This window comes from Rhinolophus hipposideros (assembly GCF_964194185.1).
Source record: "Rhinolophus hipposideros genome assembly, chromosome: 3".
NCBI classification, from domain to species: Eukaryota; Metazoa; Chordata; class Mammalia; order Chiroptera; family Rhinolophidae; genus Rhinolophus; species Rhinolophus hipposideros.
In genome coordinates this window covers 104,122,531-104,145,606 of record NC_138049.1, presented here as the reverse complement: position 1 = coordinate 104,145,606, position 23,076 = coordinate 104,122,531, and the positions used below count along the sequence as shown (strand labels likewise).

General features: G+C 46.6%; 1 protein-coding gene and 1 pseudogene across 3 annotated transcripts in view; one reads left to right on the top strand and one right to left on the bottom strand.

Moving 5' to 3' along the window:
• Positions 1 to 23,076, bottom strand: part of ILRUN (inflammation and lipid regulator with UBA-like and NBR1-like domains) — an 86,462-nt gene that overhangs the window by 5,678 nt on the left and 57,708 nt on the right. The window contains exon 4 of one of the 2 annotated variants that reach the window (XM_081044656.1): positions 12,094 to 12,197. In XM_081044656.1, coding sequence (XP_080900782.1) covers positions 12,094 to 12,197 — 104 coding nt within the window. Of the gene's footprint in view, positions 1 to 11,868; positions 12,198 to 23,076 lie in introns of both variants that reach the window. The other variant, XM_081044655.1, reaches the window with a different exon arrangement.
• On the top strand, positions 14,207 to 14,466 carry LOC308495927 (cytochrome c oxidase subunit 6B1-like; annotated as a pseudogene). Its single transcript has one exon. The product of its transcript is annotated as a cytochrome c oxidase subunit 6B1-like (transcript).

Below are 23,076 nucleotides of genomic sequence, written 5' to 3'. Positions count from 1 at the left end.
TTCACGACTGTGCTAAGCGGCAGTTGCACATCCCCATTGACAGATGAATAAAACAGGTCCTATGCAACTGGCAGAGAGAGGAATGAAGACGCGCGTGCATTTCCCGGTTGCCACGTGAGAGCCCAGCCCTTACACCACTCAGTGTGGTACTTAACTAGCTTAGATTACAGAGTGACCACTCATCCTCACTGTCCTGACTGAGGTCTGTGCCTCTTGGGAGGAAAAATGTTACCTAAGTCCCTTTTACCCAGAAAATGGCATATTGTCGTTGTTGATGTTTAACTGGTGCAGAGAGGGGCTTGAGAATGAGCTCTACTTTCCTTCCATCCAAATTAACTGCCATCCCCTCAAGAAAGGGAGAGAAAGCCAACTCTATTTTGAAACCACTCTATCATCTAGACTCCCCACATGCAGGACCGGAGGTGTCACAACTGGATCACAGAACACAGGCAACGCAACACGAATTATTAAGGAAAAGCCTGTGGAGATTCCAAGAACAGCTTGTCCAGGGCGGCCGACGGCAGGAGGCCAAGCGGGAAGTGCCATTCTTAACAGTGGGATGGAGGTAGATTCGAAAAGGAGACCCATCCACATTTCCGGTTCTACTGGAGTTCCCGCAGCCGGTGTAACAGGTTCTGGTGGCTAATGTCTCCGATCCCAGTTTAAACGTAGGGTTTGGCAATACAGACAATGTTCACTCTCTCCTGGGGCCTAGCAATTCTTCCAACTTTTTATCTGTAGGAAAAGCAAATGCCAACTATTTTAACTAAGCTGGCATCACTGGCATCTCTCTGTAACAGCGGTACCACCACTACGTAGGGAAACAGACCAACGTACAGCTGCATCGGGTGCTACCCCAGAGCCCCAAATTAAACTCTACCTCAAGCAAACCTGAGGTCACAGCAGATTACAAAACTCAGTGAGTCTGATGCAGGTCACCCTTCTCTCTATGAGCAATCACTTGTCACCACATCCCAGCAGCAAGGCTGGATGTATCCGAGTGAATAGAGGGGATGAATAATCAAACCCAGAAAAGAATTCCTTCATCTGACTCTAGGTCTGAAGGCCAGTTCCCCAGGGCCTCCCCAACCTCCACAGAAATTCAAAGGCTACATTTATTTCTCGGAGCAGCATGCCATCTGCTAGGGACAAGAAAACATTCCTGGTGAAGGAGAGACGACCTGCAGGTGCTGAGCTGTTGCCTGTTTGCCACTGAACAGCCGTCGTGGCTGGTCTGAGCCCTGGGACCTGAGCCCCTGGGCTCCATCCTCACCAGCTAAGACGGAGGGCTTCCCTGCCTGCTGGTGTCTGGGAAGACGCTGCGGCCTCAGACAGAGTGAAAGATTACAGCGATTGGCTCAGGTCCTGAACTGCACTTCCACGATGCAGTAACTACTGCAAGCCATCATTTGGCGAATTTTCTACAATATTTTTAAAAGAGAACATTTCTAGACATAAAAGAAAAGCGCAGCCTCATTCATCACAATCGCCTGACAGGACAATTTAAGATCCAGTACTCATATACTCATGATCCTGCTCTCAAAGCAAACCTTCAAACAAACAAACAAACACCCACCACCTGTGGGATTGGTTTTCAGGAATCTGTAGCTGCGCCTGTGGAACAGCAGTCACTCTCAGCCGCGATTTGGTTCTCACAGATCTTGTGTGTGTACCTACAGTATCTTCCAGTTCTTCCGAAAATTACACGGAATCAAAATAACTTTTCCAAAAAGGAGTACTAAAATATTGTCGAAGAAAACACTAACTGTAAGCCAAGTACTAAAAACAGGAAACTAGTTCTGTTTCAGCTGCAATTTTTCTTCAAGTTTCTTCATCAATCTTCAATGGTGGGAAGTGCAGTGCTTACGAGGGTAGAAGCTGTTCCTGCCGATTATTTGTGCCTTGCACACAGGACTCAAACATCAGTAAAATGAATGAATGGACTGTGAAATACTTTGCACTAGTGAGCCAACTCTGTTTTTAACCTTCTAGCGGGGAAACAAAATAAGGCTGAAATTCCTTACGAAACAAGGGAATCTTACGGGGCTTTCTCGGTTGCTCTTTTCTTTCTTTTTTCCCCCCTTTTTCTTTATGAAAGCCTGTTGTTTAGAAAAAGCACCATAACATGAAACTTTCACATACTTGTCTTTATTTTGCTTTTATCTGTAATTTGATTTAAATAAATAAAAAGCTTCCCACAGGTTAACAGAAAGACAGGAGCGTTGGCGCGGCGGTGAGGTAACACGCTCTGGTGTGTGCATACTGATGACAGCTCCAGATAACCCCCCCCCCCCCCATTTCCTGGGCCAGTGTCAGTGCTCCGCCTGCCTGCTGCCCCCTTTGTATTACTTCTGTGTACTGAACACAAACACAGAAGAATACAGGGCTTAGTGCTAAGTTCTGTCCTGATCCTGTACTGCAAACACCATGTGAGGTGGCCTGGCTCGCCTGGCAGGGGCCCGACACTGACCGAGCTTGGGCCCCGATAAAGCGCGCCAGTCTCTCATTAATTAGAAATACAATGAACTCTGTCCTGTAGGACCCAGCAGGGCAATGAGGCCGCCCTCAGAAATGCTCAAACCGGGCCCCTCGACGGGCCGACAGCCTCGGAGGCGGCTACTGGTGCAGCTCTCCTGTCGGCAGGAGGCCCCTCCGGCAGAAGCTTTAACTCTGGTGTTCTGACCCTCATGCGATGTAACTGTGAATGAGGACACGTTATTTAAAGCTCTAGAGGACGAGGAGGACCCTGGCTGAGTCTGGCTTCCCCTCTCAGGAAAGACTTCAGAAAAAGCTATTTGCTGCCTGGAAGTCCAGCCCCAGAGATCTCACGTAACAGCAAGTGTGCGAGAATCCAGGTGGGACGCTGGCAGGCAGAGCTCTCGTGACATGTCCTGCAGTAGAGGAGACTCCTAACAAGGAAGAAAGAACTGGCAAGAGTCTCACTGGGAAGGACACCCCAAAAGAGAGGAGCTTATCCAAGTTCCCAGCCACGTGGCCACTGGTGCCGTCCTGCCGCCCGAGGCCCACGGTGAGGCTGCTGGTCCCGTTTCCTCTCCGAACTTCCATTCGGGCTCCTGTCACCTTCTGTCAACTACCCTTTCCTCACACAGCATCGTCTTCCCGCATCTCTTACAATTAATTCACAGCATCAGCCCTGCTCTCCCTCCCCCGCCCCCAACAGCTGGCTGGCTGAGGGAGGAGAATAAATAAATCGTCTCTCTTTGGGGGTCCCATTCAGCCACACTTGATTTCACGCTGCCACTCCTGGCTCAGAAGCACTGCTGGCTCTGTTTCCTTTCCCATTAAAAGTGAAGCCTCCTCTGCTTGGCTTTCAAAGGCCTCCCTCCCAAACTCGCCCCACCCTCCCTAAGCACATCTCTGTCACCGGTGATGCTGGCCAGTGTCCCGTGAACACACCTTGCCTGTGGTTGCCTCTGGGCCTTCCTGCATGCGGTTCCTCTTCCCTCCAATTTAGTCCGAATCCTTGTCCACCATCATTTTTATGGCAACTCCGAAACCTCACTGCTTTCTCCTGCCTCCAAACTCCTATGAGCCTAATGGCACTCTGTGTACCCCATCTTTACTGCTCTCCTTCTTTCCTGTCAGCCAGTCACATGTGTGTAGTCAGACAGCAAATTCTTTGAAGATAAGGATTGGCACAGGCTGAGCACCGAGGAGGCCGAATTAACTGAATAGTATCCAAGTTATCTCTGTGGAAAGCAGTTTGAACTGACCCTTCGGCAGTGAAATCACAGCAAAAAGCCGAAGAGCCTCTTTCTTTGCAGGTGAACGTGCCCAGCTTTGGAAAGGGTCTCACTTTCAGCTGAGCGCTAAGGAAGCGCACCTTTTCCCCGTGAGGTGAGGTGCAGCAGCTCATACATAGGCTTCCGTTCTGCACCGGGTTCTGCCCGAATAGTTACAGCAGACGCATCTGAACCCTGAGCAGCTACACCAGGAGACGAATTCTCTCTCACGCTTGTGAATTACACTTATCTGTCTAGCCTGTAGTTAGTCCTATTTTGAGGACTTTCATCAGAAATTAAAATGCTAAATTCAGAGTATAGGGAAGAGAATGCATCCTTACAACGACAATGAAACATCCCGGCCATCTTGGGAACACCAGCTCAGTTTCAGCTGTAAGACTGCCCAGCATCAGATCAGTGTAAAACAATGCTCGGAACCCCAAAACAAATAAAATGGAGCTGAACAGCTTTGAAGCTGTTGAGGGAAAAAGGAGAGTTCCTGGAGATACTTTTTATTCTCAGTCCGACTGTAATGTTACAGACAACAAAAGACATTTTCTGAGGCTCACAATGTTTGCTCCATTTATTTTTTGAATGCACACATGACCCATGCCAACGCAAACACCAGCAGGGCTGGGAGGACTTTACTGGCTGCTCCGGGTTTTCAAAAGAGGTTCATCTTTATATCATTAAACCAGAGTCTCCTGGCAAAGCCCTTGTTACAGAATGTGCTCATCTGCCAGCAAACGGGGGGAGGGGCGCAGCACACAGGCTCCTCAGTCTCCTGCCTTGCTTCCTCCTTCGCCACAGTCTTTTGTAGGAGATCTCAGCGTATAAACTACCTGCAGGGAACAGCCAGCAAACGTCGCGTCTGCCAGCAAACCCCATCACAGTCCGGTCGGTCTAGAAGAATATTAAGACTCACAGGGCCCCTGGGCTCCAGCGGAGGGCCCACCCCCCGTTGGCCGGGAGAATGTGAGCAGATCACTTATGGCACCCTGATTACTTTGTGAAATGACGAGCGTCACTACACAACTCCCAAGAGTATTGTGAATGAAGAATAAATGCAGTAAAGGTGCTCTGGGTAACATGAAGTCATTTGCTCACGTTAGACATGGTTTTAAGCGCAGTCCTTGGACCTCTCCTCTATTTCTGCCCGTGGCTCGCGGGTAGGGCAACATCGGCAATGACTGAAGCCGTTTTCAATTGTTATGCTCCGGGTTGAGGACGTACTACTGGCATCCAGCCCATAGAGGCCAGGGAAGCTGCTAAACATTTCACAACATGTACGAACCCCCCGCCCCCAGACTCATCTGGCCTAAAATGTCAGTATTGTTATCCGTGGCTGAGAAAGCCTGCCCTGCACTCATCACTTGTAGACTGCAGCCAGTCTCATAGCATTAGGTACCATCCAGATAACAGGACTCCCAAATTTAGATCTCTACACAGACCTCTCTCCTAAGCGCTGCAACCAACTTAGACATACAAGAACCCACTTGACACCTCGCTTCAGATGTCTACGGAACTCTCCGCTGCGCCCCAAATGGAACTACCAATCACTGCTCACCTCTCACAGCCTTTCCCTTCTCCACAGATGGTAATTCCATCCTGTTAGTTGTTCAGGCCAAAAACCTTGGTGTCATCCTTTACTCTCGCTTACGTCCCCCTTCCAACCTCCTTGCAAATCCCGTAGCTCTAGCCACAAACTAGACCCAAACTTGGACCACTTCACCCACCTCCCTGCCACCACTCCCGTCCAAACCACTCTCTCTCCCCCGCCCCGGACCGTTGCGTCCACTTCCCCGTTGGTCCTCTGCGCCTGGCTTGCCCTGTATCCCCTACACGAGAGCAGAGGGATCCTTTATCACCCGAAGACAGACCACACCACCCCTCTGTTAAACCCTTTGATGGTTCCTGTGTCCCTCAGAGCAAAAGCCCAAAGCTTCACGAGGGCCCACGAAGCCCTCCGTGATGGGGTTTCCATCCTGACTCCATCTCCCTCCTCCCCCTCCTCTCCTCACCCACTCTGTTCCTCGAACAAACTGGTCAACTTCCACCTCAGGGCTTGGACTGGCTGTCCCGTTGCCTAAAATGTTCTTTCTCCAGAAACAAAACTCATTTAAAGGCAGTAAGAGAGCCCCTAAGTATGTTCTAGTTCCAAAATGCTAAGTATGTTCAAGGGAGATTTTAAATTCGTTCTCGAAAAAGAAAACTCCAGAGACTATCTTTTGGCAACCATCAGGGAATACAGACAGGTTTTGTAACTTCAAGAGGTACACGTATTGCTGTCATAAGAGTTAATGGAAATTTCAATGTCAACAAAAATCTAAGCCCACGTGACTCTGGAGGTCCTAGGGATTCTTTTCCCTTCCCGGAGGCGAAGATAAGGGCTGGTTTCTGTAGCGTCCGCAGTAGCTTATGGGGAGAGGAGGTTTAGGAGTGAGAAGTCACATACTATTCGGTCAGTAATTGGCTTGCACATCTGAAATGTTGCCGATCCTGTAGGAAGCAGAGCTGCCAAGCCCACCACTGTTAGCTCAGCCGGTAACTATACTGGAACGCGATTTGTAGTTGGGAAGCCATGGAATGCACTGTTAAGAAAGCAGCCTCATGAGTCAAAAACACCTGCTTCTGTTCATATCCTGGTTTTAGCACTTTCTAGCTACATGACTTTGTGCAACTCATGGAATCTGTGCACCCCCAGTCTCAGCACCCCGAAAGGAGGGACAGTAACACACCGTATCACGGCACTGCCTGTGGACTGCATGCAGGAATGCATGCCTAACACTGAGCCTGCGCCTCTGGGGAACAAATGGGAGGAGGCAGGGAGGTGACTGCTGTTCTTTTGTGAAAAGCTTTGTGGAACGATTTGGCTCCTTAAACTATGTACATTGATAATTTGAACATTAAAAATGAAATTTAACAAGTCCTCAGCAGAGTGCCTGGCACACAGTAAGCGCTTAATCAATGGTAGTGTTACAGCTCAGATGATTGTATTTTCACTGGCCTCTGCCTAGAAGTAGCATGCTTTTGCTACCTGTCCCTTGTTAGAGGAGACACGAATTGGCTAAAATATCAAGTGACACAAGTTTTCCTTCCAGCTTCTCTTTCAGCCATCTTTAAACCTTTCACGGAGAGGGTCTATATCTGAGAACAGACTCAAGTTTCACAGCAGTGGGAAGGGTGCACTGCCCTCTACCGCCTCACATAACCATTAGCCCAGCTAAGGACACCAACCACCCCACCTGCCTTCTGGTCAAATTCACAGCCCTCTGAACTGGGCAAATGATGGGCCCAATTGCACTAAGCCACCCTAAACCGACCCCATGTTATTATGTTAAACTGGTCAGCTACCTCACAGTAGGTAATAAGATCCACAAGCCATTACATCCTCGGACCTATAGAGCAACCGACTTGCTTTTTCCAAACCTCCCCCTCTACTCTAGTAACCACTACTGCGATTTTTAAACCCTCACCTAATTAGAGGGGAAAGAACTCTTCTATGCCTTAGTCAACACAGATAGCAGCAGGTTAGAAGACAGCTGATTTCTGATGTAATAAAACAGAATGACTCCTCTAGCTCCAGATCCAAAACATACTAAAGGGTGGCTGTCAGAGAAAGAGAGGGAGGGAGAAAGAGGAGGAAGGGAAGGGAGGGAGGGAGAGAGAGAAGCAGGTGGGGACATGGGCAGTAGGGCAGATGGCACCCAGCAGTGGTGGACGCTGGAGTTCCATGAACCGCCCCACAAAGATAATAACAAGTTTCTCCTGAACCAGCACTTGGCGGAAGTAATAACAGTGGCTCAGACAGTAATCCAGTTTCAAGGAGGAGTATATGATGTATACTAGCTCTAAACCTTTTTTTTTAAGTAAGAACAAACACAAAATAAAAGCCATAGTCCAAGTAAGAAAATAAATAAGTTTGGGATTTTTTTCAGCTCCCCCAGTGTAAACTATTACTCTTTCAGAGAAAGGCAGTGAAGCCCCTTGGTTCTGCCAGCCACACTCGTATTTCCAGCTGTCCTGAATCAGATCATTTGGTTGGTGTCTTATTCCTCTGTAGGGTCTTCTTAAAAAACATTTAGAGATTTTAAAAAAATTACTGGTAAGTAAGAAGAAGTACCTAATTTTAACAGGGCTTCTTTTCTCCTCCCACACCTCTATAAATTGTTTTTCACTACTTCACACTGTCCAAACAGACGCTATCCTGACCTGCAGAGATGAGTCACAGAGCTCGGGTTCATGGCAAGACTGGCCCTGAGTCAACAGAGTGAGCACCTACCTACTGCGACAGTTTGTCCTCTGATGTTCCTGAACGACTCACATAGAAAGGGTTCATTAAAACAGCACCTAACCTTCCCCAATACTTGATCTGTTCACCTGGGACAGGTGAGCCCGAATGCAGCTGACCATGAGGCCAGCCAATGTCTAACAAAAGCAAGGAGTCAGATTTATGAATCCTTAGAGCAGGTCAGCATATACTTCACCGACTGCCTCTGACAGCTTTCACACAGGGAGGGAGGAGCATGGCGCTCCAGGCCGTGGGACGAGCTAGGCCAGGCGTTCCCACCCAGAGCTGGCCCCCAAGCACAAAGCATGGAGCCCAGAAAGCTCATGGTTATTCCAGGGCAGCTGGGGAAGGGCTCCAGGGGTGTCCAGTTCCTGGCACTGACAGATGTGCCATTATGTTGACATATCCACCCTGCCCTCATAGAGCAGGTGCGTGAAGCAATCTTTTCATTTCATCCTACCAACCTTAGCAAGTTAAACTGTAACTATGGAGGCAGCAGGAAGCTGTACCTGCCTCCTAAAGCTGTGGCCATGGGCTTCCAAGAGCATCATGTTCTTTCCCAGCCTGAATGGCAGGCAGGGAATTTCTTTAGAGTAAATGAAACCTATTGCCAGCTCAGTGATCCCTGACAGTAGGGCATTAGGTGGGCCTCCTACCATCCCACAAAGATGGCACCGGAGTGAACTGAAAATACTTGCCCCAACTCGAGCCCTAGGGATCCCCTTCGGCCCTTCTACTCATTCATAAATCACAGGATGCTATTTATTACAAACACCACATGGTTTATGCTCCCCGAGTTATTTAAATAACTTATTTTTATCAACCAAGAAAAGAAGTCACTACTTTAAAGACCCAATGAACAGGGGAACGCTTCGAGAAGATGCCCAAATGCCCAGATTACATCAGAGCCACTTATCTTACTTATTTCAGCTCTGCTTCTTTCATGCCGTGAGGATACTGGTCACCAACTCAGTCAATGCTTTCTCTCCACACAGCCTCCGGCCAACAGGAGGATCCTGGGAACGCCAGGCTCACCTCCTAAGTAACACATTTGAGAAATGTGGCACCTGGATCTGAATCCCAGCTCTGCCTAGCTGTGGGATAATGGGCAAGTTACTTAGCCCTCAGAACTTTTGTTTTCTTACCAAAAAATGAGACGATACATGGAAAGTACATGGCAGCACACGTGGCACACAGGAAGAGTTACAAAATAACTCTGGTATATACTTGATCTCATCATTTTGTCAAGTAGACCCCTCAGCACCGCAATCATGCCTGCCTTTAAAAATAAATCTGTATTCTCAAGCCAAACGCAAATGTTTAGAATTATGAAGTATAGTCCCAATTCTTTTCAAAGCCATGATTTCATCCACTGGTTCTCAAAGGAACACAGTGCAACCAGCTGAAGCTAGCTCCCATTGCCTGTCACCCACACCAGACCACATATGCCTCAGTCACTCTGCCCTCAGCACCTAAACTGTTCTCCATACCATCCATCGTCCTTCCTGTCTTTCCAAATCTGTCCATTCTCTAAAAGGCTCTTTCCATCAACTCTGTCTCTGCTTTCTCTAACTCTAACGCCCCCAGCCATATACACAAATTGTACATTTTGACCGTGTTGTTTTCTACTGACCAGATTCATACTTTGTCTTGACTGCACGGTACGCACGTTTCGCCTCCCCGACTGTACTGTAAAGCTGCTAGCTGGTAGGCTCACTTCTTGTATTCTTCACGTCTCCTACGGAACAAGGCGCACTGCTCTAAACAGTGCACAAATGTGTTAACAAACACTTACTGATGACGGTTTACACCGTCCCTTTCCTAAGGAGTCCTAAGAGGTGGAACTGACGCAACTTAAGCCAGAAAAACTTTCACTGAACTTGCTGGTTGCTCACATAAGTGCTTTCTGAATAAGATTCTGCTTAAATGAAAAAAAATGGAGGCTCCAATTTCTCTTGGGATCTTAGTGCCACATTCTCAATGCATTATAGACAACAATCTCCTTGGATATCATCTCTCATGAGAACCTTTCTCTGTGGTTTTTGCAAGTGCTACTGCTGAATGATCCCACAGAGTTCACGAAAAACAATTTTGGTAACACACCACGAGTTCATCAACCTTAAGAAATCTCTCAATAGTCTCACCACAGCCCAGCCCTCAAAACGCAGTATGCTGGGACCTCAACAGACTGGGAGGTAGTCCATTCTGACAGCGCACACCCCCAAACACCCCTGGGCCAGGGCAAACAGAGCTGGCGAGAGGCCTCCGTCCCGAAAGCCCTAGATGAGGAGAACACAGCTCCCAGTTTCACAGTTCAGGAAGGTGAGTGCAGCGCCGGGGCCAGGGACAGCAGCCTTCTCCACGACTACAGTGACGACTCCCAGCGGTTGCCATTGTAAAGAGCATTGGAGCAACTGGCTGTGCTTCCCGCAACTCTCATCTTCCCGTGAAACCCGACTGCCTCAAGTTACTGTTCTAACAGGGCATTCTAGAGCCTGTACCACGCAGAACAGTCATACTCTGAAGGACCACATTTAAGGAAGAAAACTCTGGAGCAAGAGGGACTTAGAGGAAAATCTTTGATTAAGGGTTAAGATGTGAAGTCTTTTCTCAAACAGACAATTTACTGCCTTGCCAAAATCTACTTCTCTTACATCCTGTAGAACTAACATGACTCCACAGAATCCGTTATGATGACTATCCAATCAGACAATCAATCAATCCTTTGCGACACTACTAGTGAATGAAGTCCCTCCTCCTGGACCATGTGGAGAAAGATGGGGCACATCGCCAGGTTTCTTTTCTTCATTTGCCTCCTAATCTAGACCATATGCAAAACACTGGTCAGAAAAATACCATTCTTACAACAGGGCAACTTGGTCCTCCAACAAACACCAATTTTATTTTAAAAACGATGAGGGTGAATGCCAACACGAAGCAAGGACGGACGTCAGAGGCACACGATTATTGGGTGGGATGCTGGCCGAACACGCCGCAGACTGATCAGGGAAGAAAGCGCAGGCAGGGCACCGACGCCACCCCTCAGACCACCGGCGACAGTGGTCACTCAGCACCAGGGCTTTCACGCACCCACAGCCCAGCCAGAAACCATGAGCACCTTAGCTGCGTGTGGCAGACACCGTGTGATCCAACAGCATAAAGAGAAACCGATCGACAAATCGAACACCCAGGAGAGTGTCTCAGAACAATGAGAATATTTAAAATCATGGTTCGTTCACTCAATGAAGAATTCTCTCCCTTATTCCCCACACGTGTAAAGTCAAAATATCACTGGGCCACTGTGGGTTGAGGACGAGGAGGCCACACAGACTGAGAAAACAGCAAGAAGACATGCAGACAAGGCAACTGCGGTGAAAGCCCAACATTTAGGAGAAATCATTGAACTTGTCTTGTTCCTCAGAAAAAAATAAAATAAACGAAAACCCCACCTCAAACCAAAACAACAAAGTAGGAACCAACCCCAAAGGTGTGCTGCTGTCACTCTAAGCTTAGCATACGTTTCTGATGGAAGCATGGCTGGTGATATTTTGACTTTCTTTTTTTAAACGCTAAAGGTAAACAACTTTGTTCTTTCAACACCCAAACCAGAGCAGAGAGACAGGAGTAAATTATAAATGTGGATGAAGTAATCTCCATAGGACATGAAGATGGGGAGGGGGGAGGGGAGAAGGGGTAGGCTCTGTGTTGTTGCTGTTGGCAGGAGAGCTAAGCAGTCTTAAAGAACATTCTAGGATTGTAGGTTTGCCATGAAGGGGTATCACAGATCCCAAGGCCCACCACCTACCCCTTCTCCTCTTCTCCGAGGGCACCTACCTTACTGTAAGTCACTACTGATAAGTTGTTTGCGTGACTGCTGGGGGACAGATTTACAGAGTTCTGTGAAAGTCTATTCTCATCTTGCTCGGTTTGGTCAGGAGCAGGAGCCCATGTGTTTTTGCTGATCGAGTCGAACCCGGAACCCCCAGGGTCTTTTAAGTTGTTTTCATCTGATTGTCGGTTCTTTTGGGGAGAGGCAAACGGGTTGAAGTTTCCTTCTACCTTGCGATGTGGCTGTGTGTTGAACTCCGTTTCAAAAGATGACAGCTGCTGCGTCACGCCTAAAAGTCCACCCACCTCCACACTGAGAATCACCCAGATGACATCTGAAACAAAAAGGCAGAGTATGTCAATGCCAGGCATGCCCTCGAGGCCGAAAGCCGCCGCCACTGAGAACCCCAACCACCACCCGCTCCACGGAGAGAAGTGTGCTCGGTGCCAGCTGAAGGCAGCTGACAAAGCAGCCCAGCACATCCACACCGTATGAAGCTCTACATTCCCAGGAATGACAAGCTCAAACTCCGCCACAAATTCAGTAGAGATGTGCGGTGAGACCCGTGAAACTCTTTGTGAAAACGTTACTAGCTGATTCTGGTACGCAGCCGTATTTGAAAATTATTACTTCAGGGAACAATGTTATCCATAGATAACTATTTTCCCAGAATTACAAGCTCTTTGTGGCTTTTGTTTTATTTTACATGTGTTTAACTCAGAAAACTCCAGGCAGGCATAATTCTTGAGTCAAAAAATGCTTGTAATTACTAAAACTGCTATGTATCAACTGCCTCCCGCCCCTTTGGGCAATTTAGAGTGACCATATATTGTCCAAACTACGTCAACTGAGAGTGAGGGAAGGAGTTATTAATAATTACACCAGGACACAGGTGTCAACCAGCACAAAAGCTGACATATTAGGACAGGTATCACCCTGGCTATTTCCACAACCTATGTGATCAAAAGATACCAAAAATTCAGTGTGTCTCAGACTTTCCACAATAATTCAACTTAACACCAACTTCGCCTTTCTGTCAGATAAGGAAACCCTACCACCTACACTGAAACCATAAGAGATTTATTTTAAAAGATGCACCACAAAACTTTTGGTTATAATTCAGTTTTTTATTTCCTCAATTGCCAAAGCTAAGGGTTCAAACTGAAGAACGAAGAAAGTGGCAGTTTCCTTTGATGTTCAGCACCTAAATTCAGAGAAGAGTGGCATCTACTTTCCAGCTGGAAGGTTGTCAAAAAGCAAGCTACAGAAAGGCCAAGAAGCTTTCAAGTGTGAACCCTGCTGAAAACAAATAAAGGCAAATAAACTTCATCAGTTAGCTACATGGAAACACAGACAACATATAAGTGAAGAGGATAAGAAAGGAAGCTGAGGAAAACCCCCTTGGGCTGTATTTACTCTCAATTTGGGTTCTGTGCATCGGAAGGGGACCTTCGGGTGTCAGGTGGCCATAAATACTCAATGTGAGGTTGGTGGTTTGGGAGCTGTAGTAAGAACTGCGTGGCATCCAAACAGCTACGAGCCAGAACCCTAGTAAGTGGAGATGCAGCGACATCTGGTGTTCACTTCTAGAATTAGCGACACTTGTCACCTCAGGAGAAGCTAAAAGCCATCAGCAGCTAGCATGACTCACAGGAATGGGCATCCATTCCAGACGCCCTTACTAAAGCAATGCGACTCCTCACGGGAACTAGCAGAGCAGCAGCACAAAAACGTCAGCCACGACAAGCACACGGCAGCTACGGCAGGGCAGGGCCCTTTCATCCAAGGCTCTAAGCCAATCTCATACGCTAGCATGAAGTGCGTGCACCTTCAAGAAAAACCCATCCCATGCTCTTCTGTCCTATCTTTCTAACCAAAAGCAACGTCCTTCACTCTATGTGCGTTGTCCCCAAATGAAGCGTCCTGACCTATAGTGCACTGATTCCTACTTGTCATCTTCCCCCTGTTTTCCAGAACGCTCTCGTAAGTACGGGATACATTGAGCACTCAGTGACAGGTAATATGCTTCGTTCTCTTAGGTCAGGAAACTAAATGCTTATGAGAAAGGACAGTCTTCTGAAGGCGGTATCAGTGTCGGAGACTAAAGGCATTTCCCCCCAGGCCTGAGAACTAAAGCTTCTTTAGCATAACTCACGTGGCCTTATCGTACTTAAGCCAGCGCACTTTATTCACCTTAGCTCCTTTTCTGTACTGTTCACAGATTCTACACGGTATCTGTAAAAGGAATGTCATTTAAGAAGCCACTGATTGGTCAGAGGGAACCGTCTTTGCTAGGGTCACATTGAGGGAGCCGCATCAGGGGTTTGTTTAGGAAACAGCAAGATGGCAGAAGACACCAAGACCAAAATCAAGAATTACCAGACTGCCCCTTTTGACAGCCGCTTCCCCAACCAGAACCAGAGCAGGAACTGTTGGCAGAACGACCTGGACTTCCACCGCTGTGAGAAGGCAATGATTGCTACAGGCGGTGATGTCTCCGTGTGCGAATGGCACGGCGTGTGTACAAGTCCCTGTGGCCCATATCCTGGGTGTCGACCTGGGATGACCGCTGGGCAGGAGGCACATTTCCTGGGAAGATCTAAACTGGCTCCACCCCACCTCTCTTCTGTCCTCCGTCCTCCCGGGGAGGTGAAAGGGGACCTGGGTTCATCCCACCCTGGGATCCTTAATCATGGCTTAACTAATAATAAATACTTGTTGGAAAAGTGAAAAGAAAAAAAAAGCCACTGATTTATAAATACCGACAATAAACACTCCGGTTCTGATCCGCCAAAGTCATGATCATGATGGGTCACCATGAACAGCAAAAATGCCTTCTACACTGTACAATCTGAGTCATCTGGGCACTGCCTCTAGATTTCACATTTCAGAACGTGTTCTTCCCAGGCAGAGTGTGTGAGTGAGTGAGTGAGTGTGTGTGTGTGTGTGTGTGTGTGTGTGTGTGTGTGTGATCAAAATAAAAAAGATGGTGAAGATGGGTTCAATAAGCTTGTTTCAAAGAAACTGGCCATTTCCCATTCTTGTCAGAATGCCATGACTACTGAGAAGAGAACTGCCAGTCAGGTATTTTTCTATCTCTAACGATAAAAATCACAGCTATAAGAAATCTTAGGGGTCATCTAACGGGTAGAAGTGATGAGCTCAAGATCAAACCTCAAGTTGGAAGCCAGCGCAGATGACGACCAAGAACTACCAACTCGCAGCACAGCCTTTTAATTCACACCTGTTTCTTCCCAACAGCAACTTGGGAAGTGTATCCAGGGAACTAAGAAGTAATTAAGTCAGTTCTATTTCCCAGGCCATGGTAGCTTTACCTACAGACATATGTTCTTTGGCGGCAATATCAAATAAACGGGCCAAAAGGATGTCCTACACAAGAAATGAAGAAAGCAGAACCAAGTGCCAAGCGTACACAATCAGGGATTAGCAAGCAAATGGAGAAACTGATTTTAGAATGTCTTGCTTTAAGGTGATTTTTTTAAAAGCTCCTGAGCCAGAACTTTGGAGCTAGAAGGTACTGTAAATATTATTTCATTCAATGCACCCCTTTTACATATGATAAAACCTTTCATAATAAGTACAAAGTTGGAACAATGTGGTAAACGAAATAAATAACAAAGTATTGGATTATAACTCAAAGTATAAAATAAATACCAGTCCATAGTTATATAAATAAATGATTACATGGGGGAGACGAGACAAACTTCTGTACATAAAAATTTCAAGTAATAGATACACCTCTTTCCAAGCCAACTTGAGGGTGGGCTAGTCGTAGTGATTTGCTTCTAAAGAACAGAGTAGGGAAAAAGAAAAACAGTAACTTCACAGCGGAGAAACTGGCAAACCAACTACTTAACCAAGTGAGGGAGGCTGCCATCTCCAGTGAAGCTATGCAAATATCAGTACCCCCTGACAGGGCGCTTCACCTCTGCAGTATTCTTCCCCAAGCCCATACCGTCAGTCTAACCACGAGGGAAACATCAGACAAGCTCAGATTGGGGGACATTACAAAGGACACCTGCCAGAATTGCTCAAAACTATCAGGGCTCATGAAAAACATGGAAAGACTGAGAAACTGTCACAGACCAGAGGAGACTAAGCGTAATGTGGTATCCTAGACTGGATTTGGGAACAGAAAGAGGTCGTGAATGAAAAAACTGGTAAAATCTACATAAAGTCTGGAGTTCAGTTAACAGTAATGTACCAGCGTTGCCGTCTTCATTCTGACAAATGTGCAATGGTTATATGGACACTCACAAGGGGGGGAACTGGGTACACGGAAACTCTGTATCATCTCTGAAACTTTACTGTAAATCTAAAATCGTTTCAAAGTCAAATCTACTAAAAAATTAGCACAGCATTAAAGACTGTATTTCAGACATTGAGAGGAGAAGCTGCAACAACAGCCAACAGAAACCCCTCTCTGTGCAGAAGGAAAGCTGTCTCAGCCCTAGGTAGGACAGGCTGCAGCAGGGCAGGGCAAGGAGGGGCTGCACATGCTCAGATACTTCCCAGGCTCAGACACACACCCTTGTCCACCGTACCTGACTCATGCCTGTCCGAGGGGAGCTCGCGCTTTCCCAATGCAACCCCTTCTCGGTAGAGCAGTAGGGACAGTTAACTGTCCTCAAACAGGGGAACAGTACAAATGCGCCAGCACCTGTACCCAGGAGCCATCACCCTGACGTGGGGGCTGGGCTGCGGCTGCCTGCCTAATTCCAGAGCTTTCCTCTAGCCTGCACACCATGCAAACCATGCAAACAGAAACCACTCACAGCAGTAGCAATTGCGGCAACAACAGGCTCCACGTGGGCTGGGTTTCCCGAGGGGGAAGGGCCAGGGCACTTGGGAAAGCACCACCTTGAAAAACCCAGTTTACAAGGACACCTCCGAGTAATTCAAGCTGTGGCCAGGACTGAAATCTGTAGGCTTCTGATCTCTAGAGCTACCGCCTCAGGCTTGTCCCCAGGAGCTATGAGACAAGAATGCCACAGCACCAGAAGACACAGCCTGGCTTTAGTCGGCATACACACGGACGATTACCATGGAGGCAACTTCTAGCTTTGGTGGTTGTGGATTCAAATCCTCCCTAAAGCTCAGTGACTCTTCAAAGCCCAACAGGAAGCTCACATTTCTCCTGAGGACAGAGAGCCACTTGGGGCTGGAGGGGTCATGGGTTCTAGCGAGCTGCTGGGCTACAAGCTACAGGCTCTCGTTTCCCTCTGGGGGCCAGCTGGGTCTGCACTGCCTCGCTCCAGTGAGCGACTGCAAGGAGAGTCTGAGCGCTGGTTGTCTCAGGGCCTGGAACGTGCAGACAGTAAGCAGGACGGGGCGGTATTTTGAGCAGGCCCGTGCATCTCCATGTCCGTCTTGGGAACGAGAAGGGAGCAGCGTGTGTGCACGGTAAGAGGCACTTCCAGTCTGCATGCCCACGTTCCCTCCAGCCCGTCGCCTTGCTCCCATGGCACACGCCTGGCCACTCGCTCACTTTCACGTCTATCAGCACACCAGCCCCTCCACACTTATGCAAGAAGAGGCCCAGGCAGGCCCACCCGTTCATCCGCTCCTCAGATGGCAGCTACTGATTCCTGGGCGCAGCCCATTTACAGCACGTGACAAAGCACTGCTTCCCCAGCCACCCTGCCACAAAAGTGCCCTAGACACTTGTTCCTTAGTTGCAGTATTATTCTCAGTAACTTCCTTTTAAAATGTAAATGCCCCTCAAAGAAATATATTGTTAACTTAACCTTATTACCAAGTCAACCAATGGACAAGAGTTCACATAGGGGAGAAGAAAGAGAAGCCTGACAAAAAGCCCTGGAAGATTGGGTGAGCTGAGAGTGAAGGGTCCCTGGCACCCACAGGATGGAGAGGGGCTCAGAAAGATAAGGTGAAATGGCAGCAACAAAGAAACTATTTGTACTTCACAATTTTTCCAAATCATGCTCTACTTAATATTCATGAGCTTTTACCTTAAAAGGGGGTCGTGGTGGTGGTAAGTACAGCGATTATTTAATCACTTACCCATTTGCTTGAAGTCTTAAAAAACAATGATCCCTACGCTTCCCCAAACCAGTAAAACCAGTGTCATGGAACTTAAAGAGTGAAAATATATCTGAGACAAAAGGTGAAAATCAGCTCAGAATGAAAAAGGAAAAAATAACCCTGCCAAGGCAGGTGCAACGTTAACAGGAAACAGCATTTCTCGCCAGGTCATGCAGCCGGTGTAAAATGCCATAACCACCCCCATGAGCAGCTACAGCCTTCTTACCAACAATGCCCAGTCCCGCGTGGTTCCAGCCATCTGAGGACACCCAGCTGCCAAGCTGCCCTTGTCTCCTGGCGGCAGGAGCCTAATTCAGCCTCCTCATTCAGTCTCCCTTCTGATCCTGCCTCAGAAACAGCAGCCAACCGCAAACTGGTGCCCACACCTCTGAGAACCTCTTCAGAAGCGCTCAGCAGCAACGAAAGCCTTACAAACGCCTCTTTCCTCATCCCTCTTATTGCAATGAGCGATCAGGCTGTCACCGTTTCAACCCTCTGACTGATCTCAGCATCACTAAGAGTCAAATAATTTTGAAAAAGAACAAAATTGGAGGTCTCACACGACCTGATTTCAAAACTTATTATAAAACTACAGTAATCAAAATAGTGTGGTACTGGCAGAAAGACAGACATACAAACCACGGAAAAGAATGGAGAGCTCAGAAACAAATCTTTCTACTTATGATCAAATGATTTCCGACAAGGGCCAACAAGTGCCAAGACCATTCAAAGGGGAAGGACAGTCTTTTTCCACAAATGATAGTGGAAAACTTGGATATCCACATGCAAAACAACGACGCTGGACCTTACCCCACACCATATGCAAAAATTAACTGAAAATGGATCACACGCCTAAACATTAAGAGCTAAAACTATAACTCTTTTAGACAAAAACACAGAAGGAGAGCTTTATGACACTAGATTTGGAAATGATTCCTTGGATATGACTCCAAAAGCACAGGTAACCAATGGAAAAAAAGATAAACTGGATTACATTAAAATCAAAATTTTTGTACATCAAAGGACACGATCAACAGAGTGAAAAGACAAACCATGGAATGGAGAATATATATGCAAATCATATATGTTGGAAGGGGCTAAGATGCAGAATTAAAATTAAAGAACTCTTACAAAATAAAACAACCTGATTAAAAACGGGCAAAGGACTTGAACAAACTGAATGGTCAAAAAGCACATGAAAAAGAGCTCAATGTCACTGGTCCGGAAAATGCAAATCAAAGCCACACTGAGCCACCACCTCACACCCATCATGGTGAGGACGTGGAGAAACTGGATCCCTGTGCACTGCCGGTGGGAGGGTAAAACGGCACAGCTGCTACGGAAAACTGTATGGCACTTCCTCAAAAAATTAAAAATAGAATTGCTACCTGGTCTAGCAATTTCACTTCTAGGTGTATGCCCCCAAAGAACCAACAGCAGGGCCTTCAACACCCACTTTCATAGCGGCATTGTTCATAATACCAAAAGGTGGGAACAATCCAAGTTCCAACACTGATGGATAAATGGGCTGAAACAGTATGGTCTACACAAACAACGGAATGATTCAGCCCTAAAAAGGAAGGAAATTCTGAGACATGCTACAAGTTGGATGAACCTTCAAAGACGTATGCTAAGTGAAATCAGCCAGTCACAAGACGACAAATGTGGTATGATAGATACTACTTATCAGTGAGGTACCTGGAGTAGGCAGATTCATGGAGACAGAAAGAGCAGGGGTGGTCAGGGTTGGGGAAGAAGAGAATGAAGGACTTACCTTTATGGGTACAGAGCATTGGTTTTGCAAGAAGAGAAGAGTTCAGGTTGCATAACAATGTGAATGTACGTAATGTCAGAGAACTGTACACTTTAAAATGGCTAAGAAGGTCAATTTTATTATGCGTATGTCATCACAATGGATTTTAAAAAAAAATCCCGAGGCCCAGTAACTTTTAAGTTAGTTGCTCAAGGCCAATCAGTAATGTATTACGTGGCAGAATCAAAGCCAGAAGTCAGATCTTTTTGATCTTGGTCTAGTCTTATCTGTAATACCGTGCAGTACTCCTGCCCACCCCTGGTCAGGTTTGAGAGTTCCACCAATCAGGAGATAGATAATACTGTTCTTGGCAGAAAAGATGGAAATATTAACATCCTCATAATTTAAACGTTTGCAGCAGACTAATTGAGCATATTCTGGGGGTGTTATAGTCCAGTTGTAGAAAATTAATACGGCATGAAAGTACATTTAAGCAACGTAATTAGTAATTTAAATGTCAAAGTACCATTATGTTTAAGGATAATGCAGGGAATCAAAACTTTAGCGACAGGACATTATGCATCTAGAGTAAAATAGACAGATCAAAACTGGGGTTTTAACAATCATTTTGGCATTAGTATTGAAAAGCACCCGAGTATGGCATTGGATTAAGTGGCTTCACATGTAAATACTGTCCATTTTATATGCAAATAGGTAGAAAAATGGCTGGTATTCTTATTCCTTCACTATTTCTGCTAAATTTCTGAATGAGTCTGATTGGGACACACTTGGTGCTTCTTGGTATCTGTAGCATTTGCATCAAAGCTTACTGAAAAATAGAATATTCGCACAGACGAAGTACTTTCAAGTAAATATTTAGTTCAACCACCAGTAAGTAAAATTTTAGACCAGCAACTGATTTATTTAATTCAACGTTAAATACCTTCATTAAAAAACAAAGGCCATTCCTCTTGGTACACATGCTGCTAAGGTGAGGTTGAACGTAGGATCCTTAGACCTTTCTACAGGCATTACTATGTATGTTTTGAATACTTAGAAGCATGACAAGACATAAGCCTCATTTGTCTTTTATTAGAAACTCAAATCCTAACTTTGACATAATTAGGGGCAAACGTGTAACACAGCGCCACTGACGGTGACTGGTGACCCTTGATGGAAGCTTTTGGGACCTGGGGACTCCTGATCACCTCCCTGTCCTCCTAAGGACAGGCTTTGTTTCAGGCTTCAGGGACCCCTCCCAGCCAACACGGTCATCCTAGCCGGACCAAGGCTGCACTGACGCTGGAAAGAGCGAAACAAACAGTAACCCCTGCCCCTCCACCTTCTCTCCAAGGAGGGCTCCGGCAGACATCACACATCCACTGACCCGTCAGCCCAAGACAACGGTAAAGCACGACTTCCTGAACGTTTCTTTCTGCATTCTCCTCTCCCCCACCCTCAGCCCCACCCTCAGTCTGCACTTTTTTCTGCATTTCGTTGGTCTCACACAACTTGCACAACTTGCACGAGCACACATCCCTCTTCATTTCCACTGCAGGCCCTTATCAGGACAAAGTATTTTCCTGGCTTGAATCTGGGCACAGAATTTTGGGGAAATGAATGATTATTCATCTCTGGACTGAAGTAGGTCTAGTAACATCCCCACACAGGGGGTCTTAGGGCTCACTCATGGCCAGGTGGACTTCTTAATCCTACAAAAGGGAGTCACCAGCCCACGCACTCACATCCGAGCTACCGAGCATAGTGGCCCTGTGGGACTCAGTCTGGGCCACGACACACGACAGTCTGCTGCTCCTCTCTCTTCCAGATGACGCACAGGTGGGGAAACTCCTCAGAGTACACTTCCAACCTACCTCCCACTCTCTCGCACACAAAGCCCTCAGCTCATACCAAACGGCACTAGCCACATTCAAGTGGAGTTTACGCTTATTAATCACAATCCGAAAACATGGAGCATGCTCCCTGTCACCAGTCTGAGTCTATTTAGTTAAAATGGTGAATATTTGGGAAAGCCCTTCTAAGGCCTTCAAGCTAGAAAATTATTATTTCCTAATGCTTATTATGTTTCTCACTGAAGATAAGCATTTTTAATACTTTATTATTTTTAAGACTATTTTGAGAGCAGCTCTAGGTTCCCAGCTAACTGAGAAGATACACAAGCCCTCTGCCTCCACATACTCGTATGCACAGCCTCTGCTGCCATCACCCCAAGGTGGTTATTATTTATTACAACTGATCCACCTACACAGATACATCATTATCACCCCAAATCCACAGTTTACATTAGGGTTCACTCTTGGTGCTGTACATTCTTTGGGTTTTGATAAACCTATAATGACATGGAACCGCCACTGTAACACGCAGAAGTTTCACTGCCCGGAAAACCCTCAGAGCTCTGCCTGTTCATCCCTTCTCCCCTCACCCCTAGCAACCACTGACCTTTTCACTGTCTCCACAGTGTCGCCTTTTCCAGAATGTCACATAGTTGGAATCATACAGTATGCAGTCTTTTCAAAGTGGCTTCTTTCACTAGGTAATATACACTTAAGGTTCTTCCATGGCTTTTCAGGAACTGAAAGCTCATTTGTTTTTAATGCTAAGCAGTACTCCACTGTTTGGATGGACCAGTTTATCCATTCATGTACTGATGGATGGTCTTGCTTCCAAGTTTTGGCAATTATGAATAAAAGTACTATAAAGATGAAGAAAGTATTTTAGTTTCTTTAAGAAACTGTCAAACTGTCTTCCACTGTGACTGTACCGCTTTACATCCCCACCAGCAATAAATGAGAGGTCATGTTGCTTCAATCCTCACCAGCATTTGGTATTGTCAGTGTTCTGGATTTGGGCAATTCTAATAGGTGGGTATTGGTAACCTGTTTTAATTTGCAATTCTCTGATGATATGATGTTGAGCATCTTTTCATATGCTTATCTGCCACCTGGGTATCTTCTTCAGTAAGATATCTATCCAACACTTTTGCTCCTTTTTAATTGGGTTGTTTTCTTATTACTAAGTTTTGAGAGCTTTATCAGATGTCTTTTGCAAATTTTTCTCCTATTAGTTTGTGGCTTGCCTTCGCATTCTCTTGACACTATCTTTCAGAGATCACAAGTTTCTAATTTTTAATGAAATCCAGCTTATCAATTCTTTCTTTCACAGATCGTGTCTTTGGTGTTGCATTTAAAAAGTCACTGCTGGGGCCCGCCTGGTGGTTCGGGCAGTTGGAGCACCATGCTCCTAACTCCGAAGGCTGCCGGTTCGATTCCCACATGGGCCAGTGGGCTCTCAACCCCAAGGTTGCTGGTTCAACTCCTCGAGTCCCGCAAGGGATGGTGGGCTGTGCCCCCTGCAACTAAGATTGAACACGGCA